We start from the raw sequence: 23,723 nt of genomic DNA, 5'->3' as shown, positions 1-23,723 counted from the left end.
CATTAAAGGTACTTTCTCCAGCAAGGACATCCTCCGACCCTAAAACTGAGCCCACATGCCCTTCAGGGAAAGGACTGTTCCCTGAAGTGAGTGTTGAGTACCATCACCCACTAGTCATTAGGAATCTACTGATGGCCAAGGAGAGAAAGGTACCTATGGTAAACCAAGGCTGCCTGGGATCCCCCACTTCCAGATGTAGACTTACCCAGGAGTCATCCCAGAAACATGCAGTTACCTGGCTTTCTATCTAGAAGGGCCAGAGCTCAGAAGAACAAGCACAGCAAGAGGAAAAGAAAAGCTGTCCCTGTAGCAAGGCAAGGGACAGGAGCACGTTCTTAATGCAGACCTTCCTCAGTCATATTGCACATGGGCAAGGACGTGACTCTTGGTAAAAAAATGTAACCTCCATTCTTTGTCTAAAGTCTGTTTCCGTAGGCCTGGCCATGAGCAGATTAGAGGAAACAACCAGTGTGCTTAGAGATCTTTATGCTGTGGTCAATCTGAAAGTTAATGTGGAATTTTGTGTATATATATATTTTTTTTTTTTCATCAAAACCTACTTTCTCGGCCATATGATATCTTTAGAACTAGTCCAAAAGTGACAGTGAAGTGATCACTGCACCTAGTTGCTTTCTCAGAGGGGTTCAAGTGATGGCCAAGGATGACTTGGGATCCTTGAGGAAAGTGAGGAGGAATGGTAAAGACATAAAACCTAGTTCCAATAGTAGTTGTCTCCTTTGTGCCGCAAGATGTACAAGCCCTAAGGACGTGCCTGTATATCAGAAGAGGAGGGTATGTAGGCCACCTGCAGCTGCTTCTGAAGTAGAAGATGCTGCTCTCCTAAGACTTTTGCTATACAGAAGACTCAGGTGTCCAATGAACTAGCCCAGATATAGAAATGGAATTTCTGAGAAATGTAGTCACACCTTGCACAAGTTGTGCCTGTGCAAACTTTACCCCACTTTTTCCTGACCTTTTTGTTGTTGTTGTTGTTGTTAAGTACCATGGAGTCGGTTCCAACTCATAGTCACATATGGCCCTCTGGGGGCCCCTTTTAGAGCAGGAAATACTTTCGATCATGTCATGTCCCCAGCCTCCCCTGTGCCTACTCTTAGATAGGGAAGGGAGCTGGGCAAAGACCTGCAGCTGTTCCTCACTGCAGCATTTACTAAAGAAAGGGTGACCCCATTTTCTGAAGCCTACTTGGTGTAATTCTGTACCGCAACGTTGGTTTGAAACAAGGTCATCAGTTCAAACCCGCCAGCCACTCCTTGGAAACCCTAAACAGGGTCACTCTGAGTCGGAACCAACTCAACAGCACTAAACAACAACCAGAAAGAGCAGAAATTAATTTCTTAAGTTTCAAGTCATAGTTCTGCTTACTTGTTTGATTTCTTTACTAGGATGTTCCACAAGCAACTCAAACTCATGGTCCAAACTAGTTTCATTCTTCATTTCTTGTCTCAGTGATGACACCTATAAAACAAAGCCTAAACACCTCACATGGTATCACAGGCGCTTCATAAACTGGCCTTTCCCTTCTCCTTAGCCCTGTCTCCTGCCCGTCCTGATAGCCATAACGTGAACCCTGCCCTCACAGCATTGCTCCATGTTAACATGAGAGAAAACAGATGATGACTCCCCTCTAGTGAAAATCTATATATGATAAATATACATACATTGCCTCTAATCCCATAAACAACCCTACACAGTTAGCTTTGTGTAGGAAACACAAGTAGAAAGTGCCATTGCTAAGATGTGAATCCCAGTCTTGTCTGACTCAAGAGCTAAGCCCTGTCTCCTCAGCATACTGTCACCATTCTCATCCTTCCCTTTAGGTTTCTCTCCATGTTGTGTGTCCACCCAAGAGAGTGGTCTTCCAGCCCACCCCCTTCAGCAAGGCTTTCCCACTCATGACTCTGGGCACTCCTCTTTCAGAGAATAAATCACCTTAGATGATAGTCATTTGTCACCTGTCTGTCCTCTTCACAGATGAGAATCAACTTCTTTAGGGTAAAGAACTTGTCCTTATTTCTCTGGTCCTGTACGTGGGACCAGCCTGCTGGTAGGTGCCAGTAAATATTGCTTGATTGGATGAACTTACTAGGAAGATCTTACCAGAACCAACTAACTCTTTTCCTCTACCACAGTATAGTTTAGTTCAGCAAGAATTTATTAAGAAAATGTTTGTTGAAAGTTAAAAATATATATATACATCATCACTGAAAATAATTAATAGGTTATATTCCAGAAGAATGGCCTGAAACTACAGTATGAAACTCACAGACTGGCACTGAGGACCTGGGAATGTCAATTTTCCTATTAATTCCAGGTACACAGTGTCAGATACCAGACGCTTATTGGTAACAACTCTATTTCTCTGGTTAGAAAGTAGAGCCTTTAGGAGGGCTTTCTTAATGTCTTGGTACAGATAGAGACAAGGCTGTGGATGTTAAGCTCTTGAGGCTTTAAGTGGGCTCCCTACCTGGAAGAGGCACGTTGTTCCTTTCTTCGGCCTCTGCAGTTGTATTAGGGTTGCCTGGCCACCAGTCTGGGCCACATCCAGCTCACTGCCCACAGATGGGCAGGATGCTTCAGAGGCCTCTTTAAGAAGAGTCTTTCCTGTCAATCTTCCAAAGAAAAATCAAAAAGGGAAACAGAAGCAGTGCCCAGTAAAAGACTTTAAATGGCATATTCTCTGTTAAGTAGCCACATGGATACAAAAAAAGTTTGCTGTTTGCAGTGCATGGGATAGGCATTTGTGGAGCAAAGGTGTGGAGGAATGTCTCTAACATCATAGTGTTGAAGCCAGTGCTTTTCTGTGTAATTGATTGGGTTGTAAAGTTCTGGTTAGGGTTGAACAGAAGATGATGCCTAGTGAATAGTTCAGATGCTTTCTAGAACATACAAATGACTGGTGTGAAGGTGTCCACATAACACCTTGCTGCCTTCCCTGGAGTCAACTTGTTGGAGAAACAGATGCCTCTTACTACTTTGTGGGCTGCTGGAACTAATTGGCCATGTGGCCTCTAGGCTCACCCTTAAAAAGTCATAGCAATTTCCTGGCTCTAAAGAATAACTTCTGCAGAGGAATGTTCAGGATCTTCATGTCTGGCTACAAAGGAGCCAAATGCCATGATTTGTGGGGTAAATATGCTGGTATAGAACCCCAGAAAAGAGGGCTTTGGTTCCAAATGCACAGAGCTGCCAACTCTGACAGTATAGGCCACCATAGTAGAGATTACTTGACTTTGCCTAATGCCAAAGAGAGTAGTAAGTTTTCAGTATCCCATTCTTTCAAATACGTTACCTCAGAGCAGTGCCCCTCCCCCAAATGCTGGGGTGCAACTGGGAAGCTGGGTATTTCTAATTGCTTTCCAGGGGCTCAGAGACTTTGCGTAAGGCTCCTGACTCCCAGCTGTGCTCCACTCTTCACTAGGCCCTGCATCTGAAGCAAAGTCCAGAAACACACTGTCTACCTTGACCCTTGCAGGCTAGAAATGCCCTACTGCCACCTTTCTCTAGAGCTGTTAACAGGCCGCTCACAAGGAACTGGATCTTTGCCAGAGCCATCAGGGTGCTATGAAGGAGAGGCAGCAAACAGATGGCTCTGTGTATAGAAGGCTTTTTGCTAGATTCACCAATTTGGTTCTCATTCTCCTTCATCTCCTTATGCTGGACCTCTGGTTGGCTTTGACCAACCCCCTGTCTGCTTGGGTCCATAGGTCAGCCCTGGCCCCTCCCACACTCAGGCTCTTCTCAACATAAATGCAGGTCAGCCCTTGCTCAAGCTGCCCCGGAATCAGAAAGAAGCTCCAAAGTCACTGTAATGCCTGGTTAAGGAGGACTTCAAAGAAAGAGTGCACATGAATGGGACCCAGAAGAGAAATGCCAATTAAGGAATGAGCATGCTGTCCATGCTGTGGGTGCTGTGGTTACAGGGACCTCAAGCTAGTTCCTGTTAGTGGGCATCCCAACCTGAGGTTTGTTCATTCGAATAAGCCCAGTGATGTTGTAGCTCTGTGTATTGCCCCACTGGCATCTGTTCCTGTCACAGGATGCTTATCTGTGCTCACCTTTCCAGGGACTGCATGAAAGGAGAGGAAACAGAGAATAAGAAGATCGGCTGTACTGTTAACCTGATGGTGAGAGGACATGGGTTCTTCCTTCCATCTGCCCAGTGGAATGATTGCTGTACTGCACTGTGACTGGCTTGACCTCTCTACAATGCATGCCTGTAACTATCTAAGGGTTTGAGCCAGGATATCAACACTGTTACGAATCTCAGAGGCATGCACCTCATCAGACACATTCCCACTCAGGAAAGGAATGAAATGAGCTTCTCAGTGAGCAGAGCTCTAGCTTGGCCTCTTGGCAAGGTCCCACTGACCTTGGTAGCTTTTAGTTCCTGATATCCCCTGATCCACAGTATGCCCTGATGCTTTTCCCCTTTCCTACCACTCAGATCTGCCAGTAATTACTACCTCAGTATGCATTTCTTCTGCCTGCTCCTTTCTCTTTCTGATGCTGTCTGCTACCCAGAATACCCACTGACTGACCAGTTACCTAAGGCTCAAGTAGGTGGCCTCTCTAGGTGGCAGCCTATCACATATTTGTATTTTTCCTTTCTTTTGCAGAACTTTTACAAATCTGAAATTAACAAAGAAGAGATGTATATCCGCTATATCCATAAACTTTGTGACATGCACTTGCAGGCTGAAAACTATACAGGTGAGAGGAAGTGGGTTTAGAGGAGGACAAGGGAAAGCCACACCTGTTTCTGAGGACAGACTGGAGAGGGATATGAACAGCTGACAGAGACAGGCTCAGGATGCTGTCTGCCATATCCCAACAGAGTTCTGGAGCCTTTGTTGGCCCTGTCACCTTGTTCCTTTTCCTCAATTCCTTTGTGGCATGTGGTAGAGAAAAGGCAGACCAAACTTTGACTTGTGACTTCATGCTATCTCCTCCACTGTCTGAAACTGTTCCACTGTCCTTCCCTTCCATCCACCCCTCTGAGTTTCAGAGCATCCTAAGCTCTCAGCCACCCCTCACCAATAGAGCCTTTCTTAGAACCTTTAAAACTGGAGCTAAGTGAGTTCGTAATATGGGAATATCCCCACTCTTGCACTTCCAGCTCTCAATGACAGACTTACCTTGCAATCCAGGCTCTTCCTGGCAAACTGCACAGCAGCCCCATGCTGAGCTCCCAGTGGAGAGCATGGAGAATGTTCATCTGGCTTCTTGACTGGCCAGATGGCACCCTTTGATAGTAGTGTACAGTATATTCTGCTACTAAGACCTTTTCTAACTAGAATAAATTTTGAAGCATTTCCAAGTACCTCTCATATGCAGTTTACTGAGCGTCACACTGATTCAGAACGATGTGTGCATTGCCTGGTCACCTTGTACTGTGGCACACCAAAATTAGCTACCTTCTCTACTGTGGTGACCAGACACTGTTTCTTAGCCCATAAGCCACAGGACTTGAATTTGTGATAGAACAGGAACCAGGCTGTCTTTGTCTTCAAACATTACTAAATCAAGAATTAATTATCTTATAGTGCCAGATCTTTGAGAGGGTTTGGCACAAGTGCCACTCTTTCTGACAACACAGCTTGTCAAGAATTAAATCTAAAATGACTGAGCTGAGTCTGCCATTCTCTACTTACACACATGATCTCAGCAACCCTCTGAGTGAGCAGGAAAGAGACTTTGATAAATTCCATGTATCAACAAAGGCATCTGCTAAACTCCTGGAAGACCAGGCTGTGACTGAAAGAGCGAGTCAAGAATTTGGACAGAGAGTTGGTGCTGCACCTTGTCTCTGGTGGCCCTGGGGATGGCATCTGAAAGATACAGGCAGGTGAATGGATTTCAGGATTTCCTGAGTCCAAGCACCACAGGAGCTTGTCCCCAGAAAGAAAGGGTTTCCTGGGTCTGGTGAACAAGCATATGCATCCCTGGGCAGAAGGATCTAATGGCAAGAGCACAGACAAAGAGGTTGGGATGGGAGCCCAGAAAGTGGCCACAAGCAGGTGAGCCTGGCTAAAACTGGAAATGGGCCATGAAATAATTAGAAATTAGAGTTTTTGTTGGGACCAGGTTTGAGCAGGATCTTGAAGGCCAGGCAGAAGCTAGAACTAATTAATTTGTAAGTAGGAGCTACTTACTAAAAATGAGCAAATAGAATGAGAAAGAGCAAATTATATAATAAGGACCCTGGACAGCAGCTATAATTCATGACTCATCCCTTGGAGTTTAGGGAGCTACTGTATAGCAGAGGAGCTCTGGTAGCATAGTGGTTACCAGTTGGGTTGCTAACCTCAAGGTCAGCAATTTGAAACTACCAGTTGTTCTGCAGGAGAAAGATGAGGCTTTCTGCTCCCATAAAGATTTACAGCCCAGAAGCCCCGTGCAAGGTTGCTATGATTCGAAACCAACTCCACCACATATAACCATCACCACTACTGTATAGCAAGGAGCTCTGGTAGTGTAGTAGATTACGAGCTGAGCTGCTAACCACACGGTCAGCAGTTCGACTCAGCCAGCCTCTCCATTGGAAAAAGATGAGGCTTTCTGCTCCAGTAAAGAGTTTACAGCCTCAGAAACCCTATACAGGGTCTCTATGAGTGGGAACCAACTCAGACACTTAAACAACTAATTGTTCCACAATAGAGTAAGGTGTTGCTGGGCCTCCACCCTGCCATCCAGCATCATTCAGCTTAGGCTTCTTCCAGAAAGGAGCCTTTGGCTCCAAGCCCATCAGGCAGTTGCCATCATTCACACCTCTTCTCTCTGGTGCCTTTTAGAAATGGTAGCGATAAGGGCAAAGGCTCACTCCCAGGGCCATGCTGAGGGCAGAATGTGGACCTGGAGCCATCGAGGCTGGCTTAGTGAAAGTCAACGGAAGCTTGGACAGTCTTCACCCCTAAAAACCATTTCTAAAAAAGTTGGAAAGGAAGCTCTGAACAAAAAAGAATCCAAGACCTCTCAGACGTGTTAGAATCTCCCAAGGCAAGGCAACCTGTGGCAGTGCAGCTTGTGCCCCCTTGTAGAAGTGGCCATGCAGACTTTCTGGGTAGTGCAGCCATTATTTATCTGGAGACCAGAACAGGTGAGCAGACCATAGTGGAAGATTCTACATGGATCTTTGGCTCCTGTGTAATATGGGCAAGGGTTGATGGCTAATAGGGCAGCCCCACTGTCTTTGCCAGTGAATCTCCTTCACTCACCATTGATATCCAATGCCCCTGCCCTGGGCTGTACACACCTTGCCCTGGCATACTGCTCAGCACAGTCTTCTGCCACCAGTCTGTACCTGAGCCCCTTAGGGGGAGCCTCTGGGTGTCCACATTGCCTGTCCCCACAGAGGCTGCGTTTACTCTGCTCCTGTACTGTGAGCTACTACAGTGGGAGGATCGGCCACTACGGGAATTCCTCCACTACCCCTCCCAGACAGAGTGGCAGCGGAAAGAGGGACTGTGTCGGAAGATCATCCACTACTTCAACAAAGGCAAGGTAGGTGTCATTAGTCAAGCCCCTCAGCTTTGACCATGGTATCTGACATGTTGACACTGTAGGGAAGGCAACAGCTGCAGGGAAGGGAGTCTGCGAGTGAGTGGACACCACATGTATGATCATCAGTTTTGGAGGCAGCATGATTTTTCTCTGAAGGGAAAAAAGCAGCAGTATGATTCTGTGGTTTGGAAGCCAGATCCAGATCAGGGGTGACAGAGAGCACCCTACATCCCAGCTCTACACATTGTATAACTGCTAATGTTCTTATAGAATGGACTTCTGGGGTACCATTTATATTTAGTAGACATAAGAATTAATGATGATGTGGCTTTCTAATCGGCCATAGAAAATGTGAGCTACTAGAATTAATGAATTTTAGCTGCAGGCCAAAGGAGGCTTCTACTGCCTCTTTTTTTTTTTTTTCTGTTTTATTGTGAATTATGTGATAGTTTACATGGGAGAATATTAGTTTTACATTTATCCTATTGTATATCAGCGTTTCATTGCCATGGTTACAATCCCCTCCATGCATCATCAACCAACCAAAGGGTATGCCCTGCAAGCTTGCCCCCCACCCCCCAGCCATCAGCACACAGCCCCTCTCCCTCTCTGGATCTTAAGTCCCCAGCTGCTCCATCTCTCCTTGTCATCATCACTGCCTCTCTGAGTAGGGTCCCACTCTCCGCTCTTCTCCCTTGATTGTCCCAGGAACCTCTGCTCCTAGACTGCAAAGTTAATCACTGCCCTCCTTGCTACAAATCGTCTACCTTTACATTTCCAACCCTCACACTCAGTCCTGATAACAATTATTCACTGTTGTATCACAAGAGACCTATCCGCATTTCCTTTCATTAGCCCCGCCTAGATAGATTGGATACCACTTAGTGGAGATTCTACCTTCCTCCACGCCCTCTGGATCTAGGTTCCCTCTTGAAAGCTTGTAAGCCAGTCATTTCTTGCCCTTGTAGCGCACGCCCCCTTCTTTGGGTAGGCAATGTCCAAGTTGCCCATCCCTGTCTACTCTGTGTATGGACGAGGTAGGAATGATCCTTGCTGTAAAGATTTCTTCCCTCTTTTGAGCTACTGCATCCATAGGTGTAGGTCAAGATCATCAGATTGTATCAGATTACTCTTTTTTTCCTCTTCTTTATTCTTTAGTTGAGCTCTGATCATCCAGTCATTGAAGCCAGGTCAAGTGGGTATTATCTGCAAGTTTGGGTGTTCTTGTGCCTGTGCCCTCTCTTCTTATCACTTTCCACTCTAGTTCTCTGTGGCTGTGTCACTGACTCTGGGTAGAAGAGTCCCCAGGTCTTGCCACACTGCTGGTCAACCAGGTCTCCTTCTGGGTTCACAGGAATCTATTGAACATTGTAGGGCTTAGCTCTCGCAGCTTCATTGTTGTTTTTCCCTCACTTTCCCTTATTTGTGATGACCGTGGTCATTAATCAGAGTGTGTATTCCCATTGAGTCTTAATCTTGGGAGGGGGTTTGCTCTAAGGGGACCCGACCACTTGTCTTGATGTCTCCTGGGCAGGCAAGTTGTTTGTTCTTGTAGTAATCAGTCAGTCTGCCTATATTGTTTTGTATTTTTCCTGTCGGTCTTTCTTTCAAGACGTATCTTCTGTTCTTCTAGCCGCCCCAGGCTCGTCTGCCCGCCCTTTCAAGTGGAAATTTCCCACCTCTGAAGATTCTGGATGCTGTTCAGGATTCCATCTATGGTCTTATGTAATGCAGAGGCTCTGCAGGAAGCCTCCTTCACTGGGCATGTTGTAGCCCTGCCTCTACTGCCTCTTATTGGTACATGTTATTGTCACAGTTTTCCCTTCCTCTCAAACCTTCTGGGGCTTCTGTCATTGGGGTTATTCTCCATCAAACCTCTTGTATGGGATTGGCAAGTATTTTCAGCATTGATTTGAGCTTTCCTTGGGGCTCTCCAGCTACCCTGCTCTCTCATCTCTGGGAAAGCCCCTCCTGGGGCCCTTAGCCTTCTAGAGTAGGGTATGGCCCTTGCACTGGAAAGGTTATGGCTTGTGTAATTTTGTGTCATATTCTCTCATTACTCAGCTTTGAGCAGGTTTGAGAAAGTTGAAGTAGGGTCTTTCAGGGAACTGTAATCATTGAATCATGACTCAAATGGGTGGAAATTGGTTTTATAAAATGAATTTTTTCATCATAAAAAAGAAAAATTTAAACATTAATGACTTTTGCCCATAAATTAAGAAACATTCTTCAGTTTCACATAACACAGGAGATTTCTGTTTGTCAAAAACATTTACTTGGAAAACTTAACATTTGCTCATACAAGGAACACCACTAGTAAGCAAGACTTCAGGGGCTCTCGCATAACCTAGTCCAGAGAGAAGCCCAGTGCTTAACTCTCAGCCTCCACTTCTGACTTACCACCAACACAGCCCAAAGTCTCCTTCCCTTACTGGTCTAGTATCTCATCTAGGCTTTTTGCAGGCACACTTTTAGGCCCATTTTCATGGCATACAGCCTGTTCACACATATGCCCAGCAGGCCCTCTAAGTTGGAATGAATGACAGAAGCTTAATGTGCACATGCATGAGTGATTGTAGCGTGTAAATTCTCCTCTTCTCTTTCCATGAACACAGAGTACAGAGTGGAGAATATCCCAACTGATTGAGCTTACCAGTGGGACATGTGAGCATTATTGACCCTCTTCTCATCCCACACTATAGAAGTACTTAGATAAGCAGAGTTGAACTTTGATAGTTTCTATTTTTTAGACTAGGGAAATGAAACACAGAAACTGCCTGAGTATTATAAATGAACAGGAAGGGAGAAGGCCTAGGAGGCTACATAGGCCACTTTCTTGGGATCTCCCCATTCCTTCCAGCCTTTGCTGGGAGCATGTTTTTGCTGATTATAGACCACTCAGTGAGCCCTTTCATATGAACTCCGTTTCAAAGGAACTTTTTATCAGATATACTCTCTTGGGCTTATATAGTAAGATCAACTTCTCTGTTATCAGAACCCATTGTAACCAGTGGGGAAGAATAAGCAGTTCTTGAATGGATTCAGGGTTCTTTCATGGCTCCAGGAAGGCAGGAGTACTGGGTTCCAAGAGAAAAGCTACCTTGGCAGCAGAAGGAAGGCAGAAAGATGAAGACTCAGGGGAGGGACAGATAAAGATATTCTAAATCTCAGCACTGCTATCACAACTGCCCCAGAAACTTGGCCTCTCCTGGCTTTTCCTCCACATACTCCTAGCATCTCTATTATTGACCCAGTCAACTGTGATTCTCTGTTCGTTTCCTGTATACCCAAGTGGATTGATTGTAGGTTCAGCTGAGTCATTCTGTTCTCTCTCCAGTGGTGTGGTTTTAGTTGATTAGTCTAGGAACCTGCTTTGAGTTAGAATGGGCTCTGCATCACAGAGGGTGAGCTATTCCAGATCAAACTTAAGAAACTGCTAAGAAACAGGGTTTGACCCATTGATAATTGGGGCAAGAGGAAAGGGACAAGGATGAGAGATGAAGAGAAGTTGTACAGAGGCCTTAGGCTTCTGTTCACCTGGAATACAGACTATCAGGCCAAATCAGCCTTCTTTGTGAGGTGAACTTGTGCTCTCCTGCCTGAGAGTTTTCTGTGATCCACATTCCTTTAAAGAATAATAAGTCTGTTGTTTACAATATATCATATACATACAGAGATACAAAGACTGCAGACTAGAGTCCTAGGTCTTTGCCTTCCTTTGCAGCTTTTTGTGTGTTTTTTTCAGGCGCCCTGGTGGCTCTGTAGAATGTTAAGAACTGGACTGCCAACTGAAAGTTCAGTAATTCAAATCTGCCAACCACTCTGTAGGATAAAGATGAGACCACATTTATAGCCTCAGAAACCCTGTGCAGGATCACCATGAGTCAGAATCAACTCGATGGGAATGGGTGGGCACTGTGATTAGAGGAATCCCTAGTCGGTGCAACTTTTGTACCATCCCTATGGGGGCAGGAGAGTAGAATACATGTGTGACAGAGATATGTCAAAGCATGTATCTATTAGAGTTTATAGGAATTATGGGATTTGAGACATTGGTAAGGAGTTTTAGAGTTGGCTTTGGTTCCTGCCTAAAAGAAGGAAACCAAGGGGGAAAGGTGTAGATGGGGATGCGTTTATACCATCAGCACATTCTCCCCACTGTGTGCAGAGTTAGCTGTCAAAGCCCTAGCCCTACCAGCATTCAAGTATAATCCCTCAAGGCTGTCAGAGTACCTTAAAACTCTTGGTCCTGGCTCACTCAGGATAACTGGGAAAGCCCGAGGAGCAGCAGGGGTACAGATTAGGGTAGTGACGCCTGCAAGACAGATAAGCATTGATCCCAATGGGAGAGAAGACCTGTTATATTGGGAGTTGCTGTTGGCAGGCAGAGTGCCGTTAGCCCTTCTTGGAGCCCTCGTCACCTAAATGACCAGTCCCCCATTGGGCAGCCCTTGGCAGGCTAGCCAAAATTCTGCACAAAGCTCAGCTTCTTAACCAGCCTCCACTGAACTGCCTGCCATGCAGACCTTGCTCTGTGTCCTTGGCTGAAACCTGCCCAAGCAGCACTTACAGCTGGAAGAGGGACTGATGTGTGCCTCCTTGAAAGCTGACAGTGTGGGTAGGCAATGTGGGTAGCTCACTGGAAAGCCAGGGACTTTGTAGTAGACTGGCAAATTGGGGTCTATTTAAAATTCTCTTGTTTGTTTCAATCTTTTTAATTGGTCCTGCAGTTTCAATCCATATGGCACTAATTTCTTCAGAAGATGGAAATAATATGCTCTTGTTTGAGAAAAACGGCCTCAAATTAAACAGTGTTGTCTTTTTCCCAGATGCTATTTCAAATAGTGTTTTAAAATATATAGTCCTTTTAAAGATTCATACTGAAATATTATGGGTGAAATTATATGATGTCTGAGATTTGTTCCAGAAACTGTAGAGGTGGGGAATAAGTGGGATATGAATGATACAAGCAAGGTAAGTTATGAGTTGATCATTATTGAGGCTGGGTGATGGGTACTAATAGTTCATTCTGTTTTTCTATATGATTGATACTACAGCAAGATTTTTAATTATTTTTTTAAAGTTGGAGAGAAACTATCAAGTAAGCTGATAATTCAAAATCTAGCCAAGAGAGAAATCACTGTGTTAAGAGAAGAAGGAAATAGGCCATAAAAAATGAATAAACAAAACCTGTTGTAAAGTCAACTTCAACTCATAGCAGCCATATAAGAGAGAGTAGAACAGCTCCATAGAACATCTTTACTGAAACAGACTGCCACGTGTTTCTCCCGCGGAGTGGCTGACGGGTTCAAACTACCATCCTTTCAGTTACCAGCTGCCACTGTGCCACTAGGGCTCCTTGAAATGGGCTAGACTACCCTTTAATGAAGGCTACTGCAATTTCTCCCATATTCCCCTTTGTAGAACCTGTCACTATTACAGAGCCACACCACAGAAGTATCCTTGGATCTATTTAAGCATAGATCAACTAAGTTCTAGTGTATGGTGTGAATCTTCCCATAAAAGAAATTGTCAGACCCACTACCAAGTCCCTGAGTAGTCACTTCCTACTTGGTCCCAGGCTAGTTTTGAGTTCAGATGGTCTTAGCTTAGAAGTCAGTATCTGCTTCATGTAACTCATTAAATTAATAAAGGTTAAATACATCTTCATTGCTTGTTTGCTACATGCCTAATACAGTTCTAGGCTCTGAGCATAAAGTAAATAAAAATAAAGAGTTTGTTTCTACCCTCATGCAATTTATCATGTCATTAGGACTAAGACAATAAAAAAGTTAATTTTTTTTTTCATAAAAATAAGATCACTTGGGAGACATGGGGCAAAGAATGGATGAGAAGGTGCCTGTGGTTGACAGAGTGATCAGGGAGTACTCTTAGAGGTAGAGACATTTGAACAGAGACTTGAAAGATATGCCTGGAGCTCAAAGACCACAGTGCTGAGTATCATACTTCACAAATTGATTTTGAGCATATGTATAAGTTGGAGCTAGCAGAAGGTCTTTCATTATGTCCTCTGATGTGTTTGATGTGGACATGAGCCATTCTGAGGATAATTGAAGTGCTAACGCCTTGTTCCTGTTTATGACACAGAGCTGGGAATTTGGGATTCCACTGTGCAGGGAGCTGGCATGTCAATACGAGAGCCTCTATGATTATCAGAGCCTCAGCTGGATCCGGGTAAGTCTTGCCCCTCCTCCACCCCATCCGTGCCACAAGGTACCAACTCTTCCTGGCATTAGTTTCTGAGTGAGCATTAACAATAGGCCCTGCCTTTGATTTCATGCAGTAGAAGCAGAGGCCAAAGGTGCCTGCCCTCAAGACATTGTCTGAATAAAGGACCAATCATCACACATCCCTACCATAGAGTTACATGGAAAAAGGGATATCATTGCTGTTGTCAAATGGATCTTGGCTGAAAGCAGAGAATACCAAAAAATGTTTACCTGTGCTTTATTGACTACACAAAGGCTTTTGATTGTGTGGATCATGACAAGTTATGGACAACATTGCAGAGAATGAGTATTCCAGAACACTTAATTGTGCTCATAAGGAACTTGTATATAGACCAAGAAGCAATCATTCAAACAGAACAAGGGGACACCAAATGGTTTAAAATGTGAAAAGATATCCTTTCCAGATCCGTATCCTTTCACCATACTTATTCAAAATCTGTATGTTGAGCAAATAATCCAAGAAGCTGGATTATATGAAGAAAAATGTGGCATCGGGATTGGACGAAGACTCATTGACAATCTGTGATATGCAGATGTTACAACCTTGCTTGTGAAAGCAAAGAGGACTTAAAACACTTACTGATGAAGATCAAAGACAACAGCCATTGGTATGGTTTCCACCTCAATATAAAGAAAACAAAATCCTCACCACTGGACCAATAGATACCATCAAGATAAATGGAGAAAACGTTGACTTTAAAGACTCCATTTTGCTCAGATCAAGCATCAACACTCATGGAAGCAGTAGTCAAGAAATCAAACGATGTATTGCATTAGGCAAATCTGCTGCACAACACGTATTTAAAGTGTTCATGAGCAAAGATGTTAGTTTGAGGATTAAGGTACACCTGACTAAAGCCATGGTATTTTCAATCATCTCATACATATGCATGTGAATGATGGACAGTGAACAAGGAAGACTGTAGAAGAATGAATGCATTTGAGTTATGTTGTTGGAGGAAAATATTGTAAGTATCATAGACTGCCAGAAGAACAAACCAATCTGTGTTGAAAGTACAGCCAGAATGCTTCTTAGAAACCAGGATGGCCAGAGACTTCGTCTATCCTACTTTGAACATATTGTCAGAAGGGACCAGTCCCTGGAGAAGGACATCATGCTTGGTAAAATGGAGGGTCATTGAGAAAGAGGAAGACCCCCAATGAAATGGATTGGTACAGTGGCAGCAGCAGTGGGCTTAAGGGTAGCAATCATTACTAGATAGGTGCAGGACCGGGCAGTGTTTCGTTCTGTTGTACATTAGGTTACTGTGAGTTGATACCAACTTGATGGCACCTGACAGCACCAACAACCAAAAAGTCATCTAGAACCCCCAAGGGCTGCTGGTAAGTGAGGAAGGAATACCAACATGGGCAGGATAGGGTGGTGTTTCAAAGAGAAAGTGGCTTCATGGAGAAGCATTTTTTAAAAAGCTTTTATTGTGAACTGAGTGATAGTTTACATGGGAGAACATCAGTTTTGCACTCATCCTATCGTATTTTATTTCACTGCAATTACAATCCCCTCCAAAGAAGCTTTTTCTGATAAGGCTTTGTTCAGGGATGCTTCACCAAAAAACAATAAGAGCTTTCCTTGCCTTGGCTTGTGGTTAATAGCCATTCCCTTTTGCCTTTGTCTATGTGGCTAATTCTCCTCTGCTCCCTGGTCAGAGATTCCAATTTGGACGTAGATGATAGGCTTGGTCCAATCTTTGAAAGCTGCTGCTCCCTGGCAGGCTAGATTGATTAAATGCATTAGAACTATCCTCCCAAAGTTTCGGTGAGTTGTTTGGAACCAGAAGCCAAGTCAGTCAAGACCAAAAAAACGTACCTACCTTGATAATGCCAGACATTTTGGGTATTAGTTGGCTTTAACAGTTTTAAATGCCTTAAACTGGGACTACTACCAGCGATACTATGGCAGCAGAATCTGCTTCACTCTGGCTGCACCTTTAGTCATGTATTGATGAGCAAGAGCAGATGCAGTTGGACTGATGAGAACTGGAGCTAAACATTGCTGTTAGCAGCTATAAGTGATACTAGACATGTGTCAACCCATGTAGTTATTGTCAGCCCAAACCAGGGATCCTTGAGCAGAAAATTTCTTGTGACCACAGTTATAGGAAGTCTTGATCTTTAAGGGACTGGTCCACCCACTGGCAAAGACCTTTGAGCAGCTGGGCAGCACTGGAGTGGCCAGGTTGTCCCCATCCCACTATCAACTGGTGATGGAGAAGGAGAGCTTCTTCTTCCATGATGCAGCTCCCTGGGAAAAGGCTAACCATGGCCAGGAGCCCACTTCCTTCCTACCTAGTTACCGTGATCTCTTTCCAGAAGACAGTGACCACTTGGGGTTGGGAAAACTTGCTTTGGACACTAATCGTCAAATCAGTCTGAAGGTACCTGCCTTACTCATTCACAGAAAATGGAAGCCAGCTACTATGACAACATCATGGAGCAGCAGCGCCTAGAGCCTGAGTTCTTTCGGGTTGGCTTCTATGGCAGAAAGTTTCCCTTCTTCCTTCGGGTGAGTCCATTCAGAACTTTTTATACACAAAATTCATTTATAGCTTGTATCTGTTCATCCTCCCTTCTTTCCTCCCACTCTCTGCCTTCTCTCTCTGATTGTACTGAATGTTTTGTTTAAAGGACTAACCTTCAACAGATGGTTTTATTTGACTGGACAGGCTGCTAGTTTAAGATTATTATTTTTAATATGCTGTATTATTCTATATGAGTGCTTGTGTAGTGCTGTAGGCTAAGCACTAACCATAAGGTTGGTGGTTCAAACCCACCAGCCACTCCTTGGAAACCCTATATAGAGTTGCTATGAGTTAGAACTGATTAAACAGCACTTAACAACAACATTATTCTGTAGTTAATATGCATGGTGGTGGTGGTATGCCGTGGAGTTGCTTCCGACTCACAGCAACCCTCTACAGGGTTTTTGAGGCTGCAAATCTGTACAGGAGCAGAAAGCCTCATCTTTCTCCCATGGAACGGTGGGTAGTTTCAATCTGCTGACCTTGAGAATAGCAACCTGATTCATAACCACTATGCTACCGGAACTCCTGAATATGCCTACAGAATACCTGTTATTCTATAGGAATGTATGAGGGTGGTTTTTTTTAACAAATCAACTGGGTTCCTGCAGGAAGTGACCAGGATCTGAGAATGTCCTACAGGTATGTTTAGAAACCTTCCAGGTTTTGCCACCAGTGCCTAGAATTTTCCATCATGCTATTTTCCGCCAGACTGGATGCCAGTACAGCCCTGACCTGGACAGTAGGCTGACTGTGGGGCTTGTCATCTCAGGTGGTAGCTCTCCCCTTGGCTGCACTGTACACTGTACAGCCAGGATGGAGATGTGAAGGCTGCCAAGCAGAAAAAACCTCTTTAGGGAGCCAGTTCTCTGAGTCAGGATGGTAACAGCCATTTTCGCGACCATTTCCTGGAAGGCTGAGCTGGACTATAAACAGAGTGGAAGGAATGACTGAGCATAATGAACTAGTCACACTGTTGGGGCTTTCTTCTTCAGCACCATACAGAAACTATGGGAGGAGTCAGGCTGGGCCTGTAGGCAGGAGCCCAGAAGGCATGGCTGTTCTCTGCTCACCTAAATGCTACTGTGTGCAAAGAGGCCCTGGGGCTGCAGCTGAGGCCTGAGAGAAGCTCAGATTGCCCCCAATCCAATTTCTTACTAAAGTTATAAGCAGTGTTCACACCAATAAAGGAGCTGCTGAGATAGTTCATAGGACCCCTTTGATATGCTGAGATCCCATCCTGTTGGAGAAATTGCTTTATCGAGTGAGCAATACAAGCTTGGTATGACATTAAGTGTCAACTGGGTTTAATGGCTCTTTTAGTACAGCCAGTCTGCTAGCAACAGAGTGCAGACTAACCACATTTCAGATGTAAGACTGGTCAACTTGTCCTTTTTCTGGGCAGTAATCATCCTAGGCTAAAAAGAAAAATGATTCGTATGGGATGTAGTGCTACTGGCAGGGACAGCAAGCACACTCTGCCTAATTGTGTTCCCCAGTTAGATTCTAGTTCTAGTAGAGGGACTTTCTCAGGAGTACTGGGCCTCCTTCACTCTCTAGTAACTACCTAGCCCAGGCAATTCAGAAGTGGATCACTAAGTGTCCTGTCAGCTCAGATTTAAAAAACAGCCATGTACCTTGTTCCTTTCTCATTTTGTTTTTTTAAGCTATGCTTTGTTGTCATTTTATTATCTTTGGTAAACCCACAATTTGTCATGAACCAGATTTTACTCCAGTACGTATAATTTTGGATATTATAAAACCAGGTCTCCATTTGTGCCCCCAGCAAGCAGGAGTACCATCCTGGTCTTCCCTCTCACTCCAGCTCCCTGCCTCATGTCAGGGCACGTCAGTGTCTCAGAGCTCGCAGAGCTTTCTGACAAATAGGGCCTGATATAGAACTTGTATCTGGGCCATCCAGATATTGCTCACAAGTAATAGTCTTAAATGTTCAAATTGGTTTTGAGGGGTTCTGGGAACAGAAGAGGAATAACAAGGGCATTAGGAAATGTTCATTCTCTGACAGCTATGACTTGTATATACAAATCCCTTTGACCACTTGCTGCCTTTCCTTCCCTCAGCTGCTGGGTCCATCTGTGCTAGATGGAGTAAGGTCCCAGTGGGTAGTTATTTGCCTTATAGATGGCAAGGAAAGGGTTCAAAACAGTGATAACCAGATCTGTCTCTTATGGGGATGCTTGAACTCTTGCCCAGGTGAAGGTGAGCGTAGCAACCAGCCTCAAGGTCATTGCTGTGTGTCTTCTCCAGAAGGCTAGGCTACTCCCTCACCATCCCTGAACACACAGGCCATCTATTACTTTAGCTTTATCACCTTGGTTCCTTTGGATCATCTGCTTTGCTGTTCCTCACAAATATGATTATCTACTAATCTGCAAGGAAAGGAAAACATACAGTCCTCCCTTCTTGGTGAAAAATTTCTATTTCTTTTCATTTGACTCATGAACAGACACTAGTGAGAGCTGTAAATATGTGAATGAGCATAAAAAGGCCACTTCTTCACAATTAACCTTCCTGACCAGTTCTGCTAACAACCTGAAGCCTGAGAAATGTCTGTCCTTTAACTCATAATGGTCTGTTCCACTGAAGAGCCTGGTCCTGCTGACGTTGACTTCCCTCTTGTCTTGCCCTTCCATTCTGACCCATTTGGACATGTTGCCCAGCCTTAGCTGAATTCTCCCATAGCATAAGGGCAGATGAAAAAGGGAGCAGAAATCCTGTGCCTGAGAAGGTTGACGTCCTCTGAGGCCTGACTTGTGTTCAGTCCTGACCTGGAAAGCATTTGGCCCTGTGAGCTTCTCCCTTTTTCTGAAAACACATTAAGAGCGGCTGCCAGTGCTGACATTCCAGCAGCTGGACAGACAGGCAGATGTCACAGTGGGCTGCAGAGGGATTTCCACCAGCCACTCACTTGAGACCATCTGTGAGAGAGGCAGAGCAGCACGATGGGAGTGCTTTCTCATGACTTCATTCCCCAAAGAGAAAAACTGAGGCCTAACCCAAACCAAATGTGGTGTAACATAAGGTTTTGACGAAGAATGAAGTCAGTTTGTTCTGTTGACACATTTACAAAGGAATTTGTTGCCAGAGAGGTTTATGAATGCACTAAACCATTACTGAATACCTCCTGGGCTCTGAACAATATTTAAGCTGTTGTTCCCGGCTAACAAAAGTGATCCTTCAAAAACACACACCGGATCACTCCCCTACATAAAATTATTTCTCGGCACTCATGGCATCAATCACTTATTGGCACACAGTGTCTCTGTGACTGGTCCCACAGGCCTCTTCAGCCTTCCTTCCACAGTTCTCCACATGCACCTTCTCTCCATCTGCACTTTCTCTTGTCTTTGTTACCCTGGCTGTTACTGCATCCATGTGAGTTGCCCTTCCCTCCTTTTCTCTACCAAGCTAACCCAGCTTCTCTTTTCAGGACTCTTCCAAGCATGGCTTTTTCAAAATCCCACCCCAACCTTGCACCTTTTCCTGGATGTGGTGCCTCTACCATCTCTGAGCTTCCCTACAACCTGTGCCCCACCCTCGTGGCTGTCCTACCACATTACAGTTCTCCCTTCTCCAGCATTATTTCCCTTGGGGCAAGTGCTGTGTCCTTCGCCTGCCAAAGGACACAGTACAGAGTGGGCTCCCAGAATATTTGTGGGATGAACAACTGTTGACTCCCGAATGAGGTGGGTAGCTGTGAGGCACGACATAGTATGTGCTCTCGTGTCTGTGGCAGAACAAAGAATATGTGTGCCGAGGCCATGACTACGAGCGCTTGGAGGCCTTCCAGCAGAGGATGCTCAGTGAGTTCCCACAGGCCGTCGCCATGCAGCACCCCAACCACCCTGATGACGCCATTCTTCAGTGCGATGCCCAGTGTATCTTTTGACATTCAGTGGGGGAAAGGCCCTGAGGCCCTGGGAGGTGAGACCCATCTATCTAGTCAGCTGGTCCTTGACATTTTTTCAGTCAGCCGTAAGTCCTAGGCCAGGATGTGTCCTCAACACAGAACACACACTTAGCAGGGCACTTATGCCTTATAGAGGAGCTAGTGACATGGTGACAGAGTTATTAGCAAGCCTGAGAAAGAGAAGCTGTATCTCTCAGACAGGCTCTGCCTGCAATTTAGTCCCCACCTTGCCCTGTGACAGTCCTGTCCAGAGGGCTGGGAGTAATCATTGTGAATCAGGAGAAACCTAGGGCTTCTGCCCTAGGGATACCACCAGTGCTCTGCTCCATTCCCCTATACCTTGTTACCTTCCCTAGTTTTTAGTAGACTGGAACAAAGCCCCAGGGATGAGGGCTGTAGGGAATGGCAAATACCTGTGATATTAGTGGCACTTCTGAGTCTGAATGTAAACATTGGCATGCCCCTCAGTCCCTTACATAGTCTCCCTGGAGACCAGATGACAGTTGCCATGACTGCGGCAAACTTGCTCCAGAGAGGTGAGAACAAGGGGACTCCTGACTGCTCTCTACACAATGGCAGTGAATGGTATTTTATTCCATGGTTGCTTTGTAGTAAATATAATTTTCCTACAGTAGGCAGGACTCTCTCTTTTCTACTTTAAGCATCCACATTCACCTGACCTCCTTCCCCTTCTTTCTTAAAGAGGTTTTGGAGAACACTTAACTGTTGGCATCTCACCTTGGCTGAGTGCTCATAAGACTCACCACTGGAGCGGGGGATAGAAGGATAGAATGGGAGATTTGATCTAACTGTGCCTGCATCTGATCTGCCCCTTGAGATGCCCCACCTCCCCTGCTGCTGGCAGCAAGAAACAAGGTCACAAAGAACTTCTCTCTCCCTTATGAGGACAGCAGAGGCCAGCCACTCCACATCCTACTCTTCAGCAAGTCTGGGTTTTCCTTCACTTCTTACCCAGACTTACAGATCTATGCAGTGACACCCATTCCAGATTATGTGGATGTCCTGCAGATGGACAGGGTCCCTGATCGTGTCAAAAGTTTCTACCGTGTCAACAATGTGAGGAAATTCCGTTACGACAGGCCTTTTCACAAAGGCCCAAAAGACAAGGAGAATGAATTCAAGGTGAGCAGATCGAGGAAAGCAGGGCCAGTGCCCACAGGGAGCCCAGGGCAAGCTCCACTTTCTCAGGATGCCATCACTGGTGTGTCCCTCAGGCAGGTGGGATGTACCAGATTTACCAACAGCCTTCATTTGCCTGTGTCCTCCCTGCAGAGCTTATGGATCGAGCGCACTACACTGACCCTGACCCACAGCTTACCTGGCATCTCTCGGTGGTTCGAAGTAGAGAGGAGGGAACTGGTGAGACATGTCTTGGTTGGGGCTGAGCTTCACAACTGCTCCCTTGGCTCTAGTTATGGGAACCCCTTTCTTAAGGACTGAAGAAAGAGCGAACTTAGGCTACCTGCCTGGCTTAGATTCCCACGGGCCAGTGCTGTACTGGGGGCTTTGTGCATCATCTCATATTTAATCTACACAATACCCCTGAAGGCAAGTATTTTTAATGTCCCATTTTACAAATGAGGAAACTGGTTTCTGAGATTCAACAAGCCATAGTCCTCTGACTTCAGAACTGGTGCTCTTTATAATTTGCTGTACTTCTAAGTGCCTAAAACCCAAAAAAGACCTAGTTAGGGAGTCTCCAGTCCACAGGAGCAAGGAAGAAGAGTCCACCTTGCAGTGTGAGTCATCAACAGTTACTGTCCCCTCTAGGATGATTCTGTGTGCTGTGTGCCCCCAGGTGGAAGTGAGCCCTTTGGAGAATGCTATCCAAGTAGTTGAGAATAAGAACCAGGAGCTGCGTGCCTTGATTAGCCAGTATCAGCATAAGCAGGTGCACAGCAACATCAACCTGCTCAGCATGTGCCTGAATGGTGTCATTGATGCTGCTGTCAATGGGGGCATCGCACGCTACCAAGAGGTGAGCCAGAGCCCTAGACCACACCTACATAGACAGCTGGGCTGGGAAGGCTTTGGAGGAGGCCCAATCTCTCTGCCACTCTTGAGTTCTGTTCAACACCTCTGTAGTAGGGCCTTTTCTTCTGTTTTGTTTCTGAACCCTAATGGCTGGTAACCCATCAGATTATGGGAGGATGTTGGTGGCCTCCAAGAGGAACCCTGGAATCCAGCCAGCCCTTTGTGAGAAACAAGTTATGGGCTGGCTGAGAGACCACCTCTTTCTCCCAGACTTCCAGTTGTGTCTGCCCTGCCTAGTAGGCCCCCATGAGGCACTGGGACAACATCTAGGCTTAGACGGCTTGGCCCTTCTCAGTCACAAAAGGCACAGCTCTGACTGAAGAATATTCTGAGTGACGGGAATGTGTGATCCTGTGAGGAGGCAGCACCTTCAAATTCAAGCCTCCTGGGCCCCATCTAATTAGTAGTCCTGGGAAGTCTGCCTGACTTGGCTTTTTCTCTCACAGGCCTTCTTTGATAAAGATTACATTACCAAGCACCCTGGGGATGCTGAGAAGATCACCCAGCTCAAGGAACTCATGCAGGAACAGGTATGCCTGGCAGGGCCTGGAGGCCAGCAGCCTGGCAGGGGAGGCCATGCACCATGGGATGGCTGCTGCCAAGTTAACAGAGTAAGTCTGTTACTCTCATAGGTCCATGTCCTTGGCGTCGGGCTGGCAGTACATGAAAAGTTTGTGCATCCAGAAATGCGCCCTCTGCATAAGAAACTGATTGATCAGTTCCAGATGATGCGGGCCAGCCTCTACCATGTAAGCTGATCACATCTACTCCCCCACCCCATCCAACCCACCTGAATTAGACCCAGGCATCACTCCCTTCAGACCTATGTGACAAAACAAAGTGTTGCGGGCACAGGAGGGAAACATGAAGCAAGGGTGGGTGATGTACCTAGGGAATAGCTGCTCCCCTTCACATCCTTCCTAAGGAGGAATCAGATTTAAAAACAAAGCATATTTCAGGGCACTGTGCAAATGCGGAGAGGTTTCCTTAAGAGGAGGAAAAGAGCTAAAATAGATAGCTCACCTCGTGTGAGTATTTTTTATCCCAAAAACCTAGAAAAAGAAAGCATCTGCCCTCTCTCTCTCTCCATCTTCTTCCTTCCCCTCTCCCTCTATCTTTCTGTTTCCTCTTACTTCACCCTTCTCCTCTAACTCTCTTTCTTCCCTTCCACCCAACTTCCTCCAACATGTCTAGTGACCCAGACTCATGTCAGAGAAAGCCTAAGTAAGGTAGGAATACTTTCATGTTGGTTGTTCTTAAAGGGACCAGGCAGTCTAGGTCTGACTGACTTGGCCTAGCTCTTAGGCATCCACAGCAGGGTTAGGTTTAGGACTGATGTGACCAGAGAGGACTTGTATGCCAGAATAGATTTCCCTTGTGTGTGGGGGGGGGTGGTGGGGGTGGTGATACGTAGAGCTGGTTCCG

At 45.5% G+C, this 23,723-nt stretch overlaps 1 protein-coding gene across 1 annotated transcript in view; it reads left to right on the top strand.

Annotated features, from left to right (window-relative positions):
• The window catches only part of DOCK3 (dedicator of cytokinesis 3), a 716,589-nt gene that overhangs the window by 677,535 nt on the left and 15,331 nt on the right, over positions 1-23,723 (top strand). Inside the window, exons 35-45 of the mRNA XM_006873644.1 lie at positions 4,085-4,145; positions 4,638-4,731; positions 7,373-7,521; positions 13,630-13,716; positions 16,192-16,296; positions 20,070-20,211; positions 21,220-21,386; positions 21,537-21,623; positions 22,063-22,242; positions 22,745-22,828; positions 22,931-23,047. Of these exons, the coding sequence (XP_006873706.1) occupies positions 4,085-4,145; positions 4,638-4,731; positions 7,373-7,521; positions 13,630-13,716; positions 16,192-16,296; positions 20,070-20,211; positions 21,220-21,386; positions 21,537-21,623; positions 22,063-22,242; positions 22,745-22,828; positions 22,931-23,047 (1,273 nt within the window). The remainder of the gene's footprint in view (positions 1-4,084; positions 4,146-4,637; positions 4,732-7,372; positions 7,522-13,629; positions 13,717-16,191; positions 16,297-20,069; positions 20,212-21,219; positions 21,387-21,536; positions 21,624-22,062; positions 22,243-22,744; positions 22,829-22,930; positions 23,048-23,723) is intronic.

The sequence above is a fragment of the Chrysochloris asiatica genome, unplaced genomic scaffold, assembly GCF_000296735.1.
Source record: "Chrysochloris asiatica unplaced genomic scaffold, ChrAsi1.0 scaffold00246, whole genome shotgun sequence".
Lineage (NCBI taxonomy): Eukaryota > Metazoa > Chordata > Mammalia > Afrosoricida > Chrysochloridae > Chrysochloris > Chrysochloris asiatica.
Note: the sequence above shows the minus strand (reverse complement) of the source record. Positions and strands in the feature narration are given on the sequence as shown.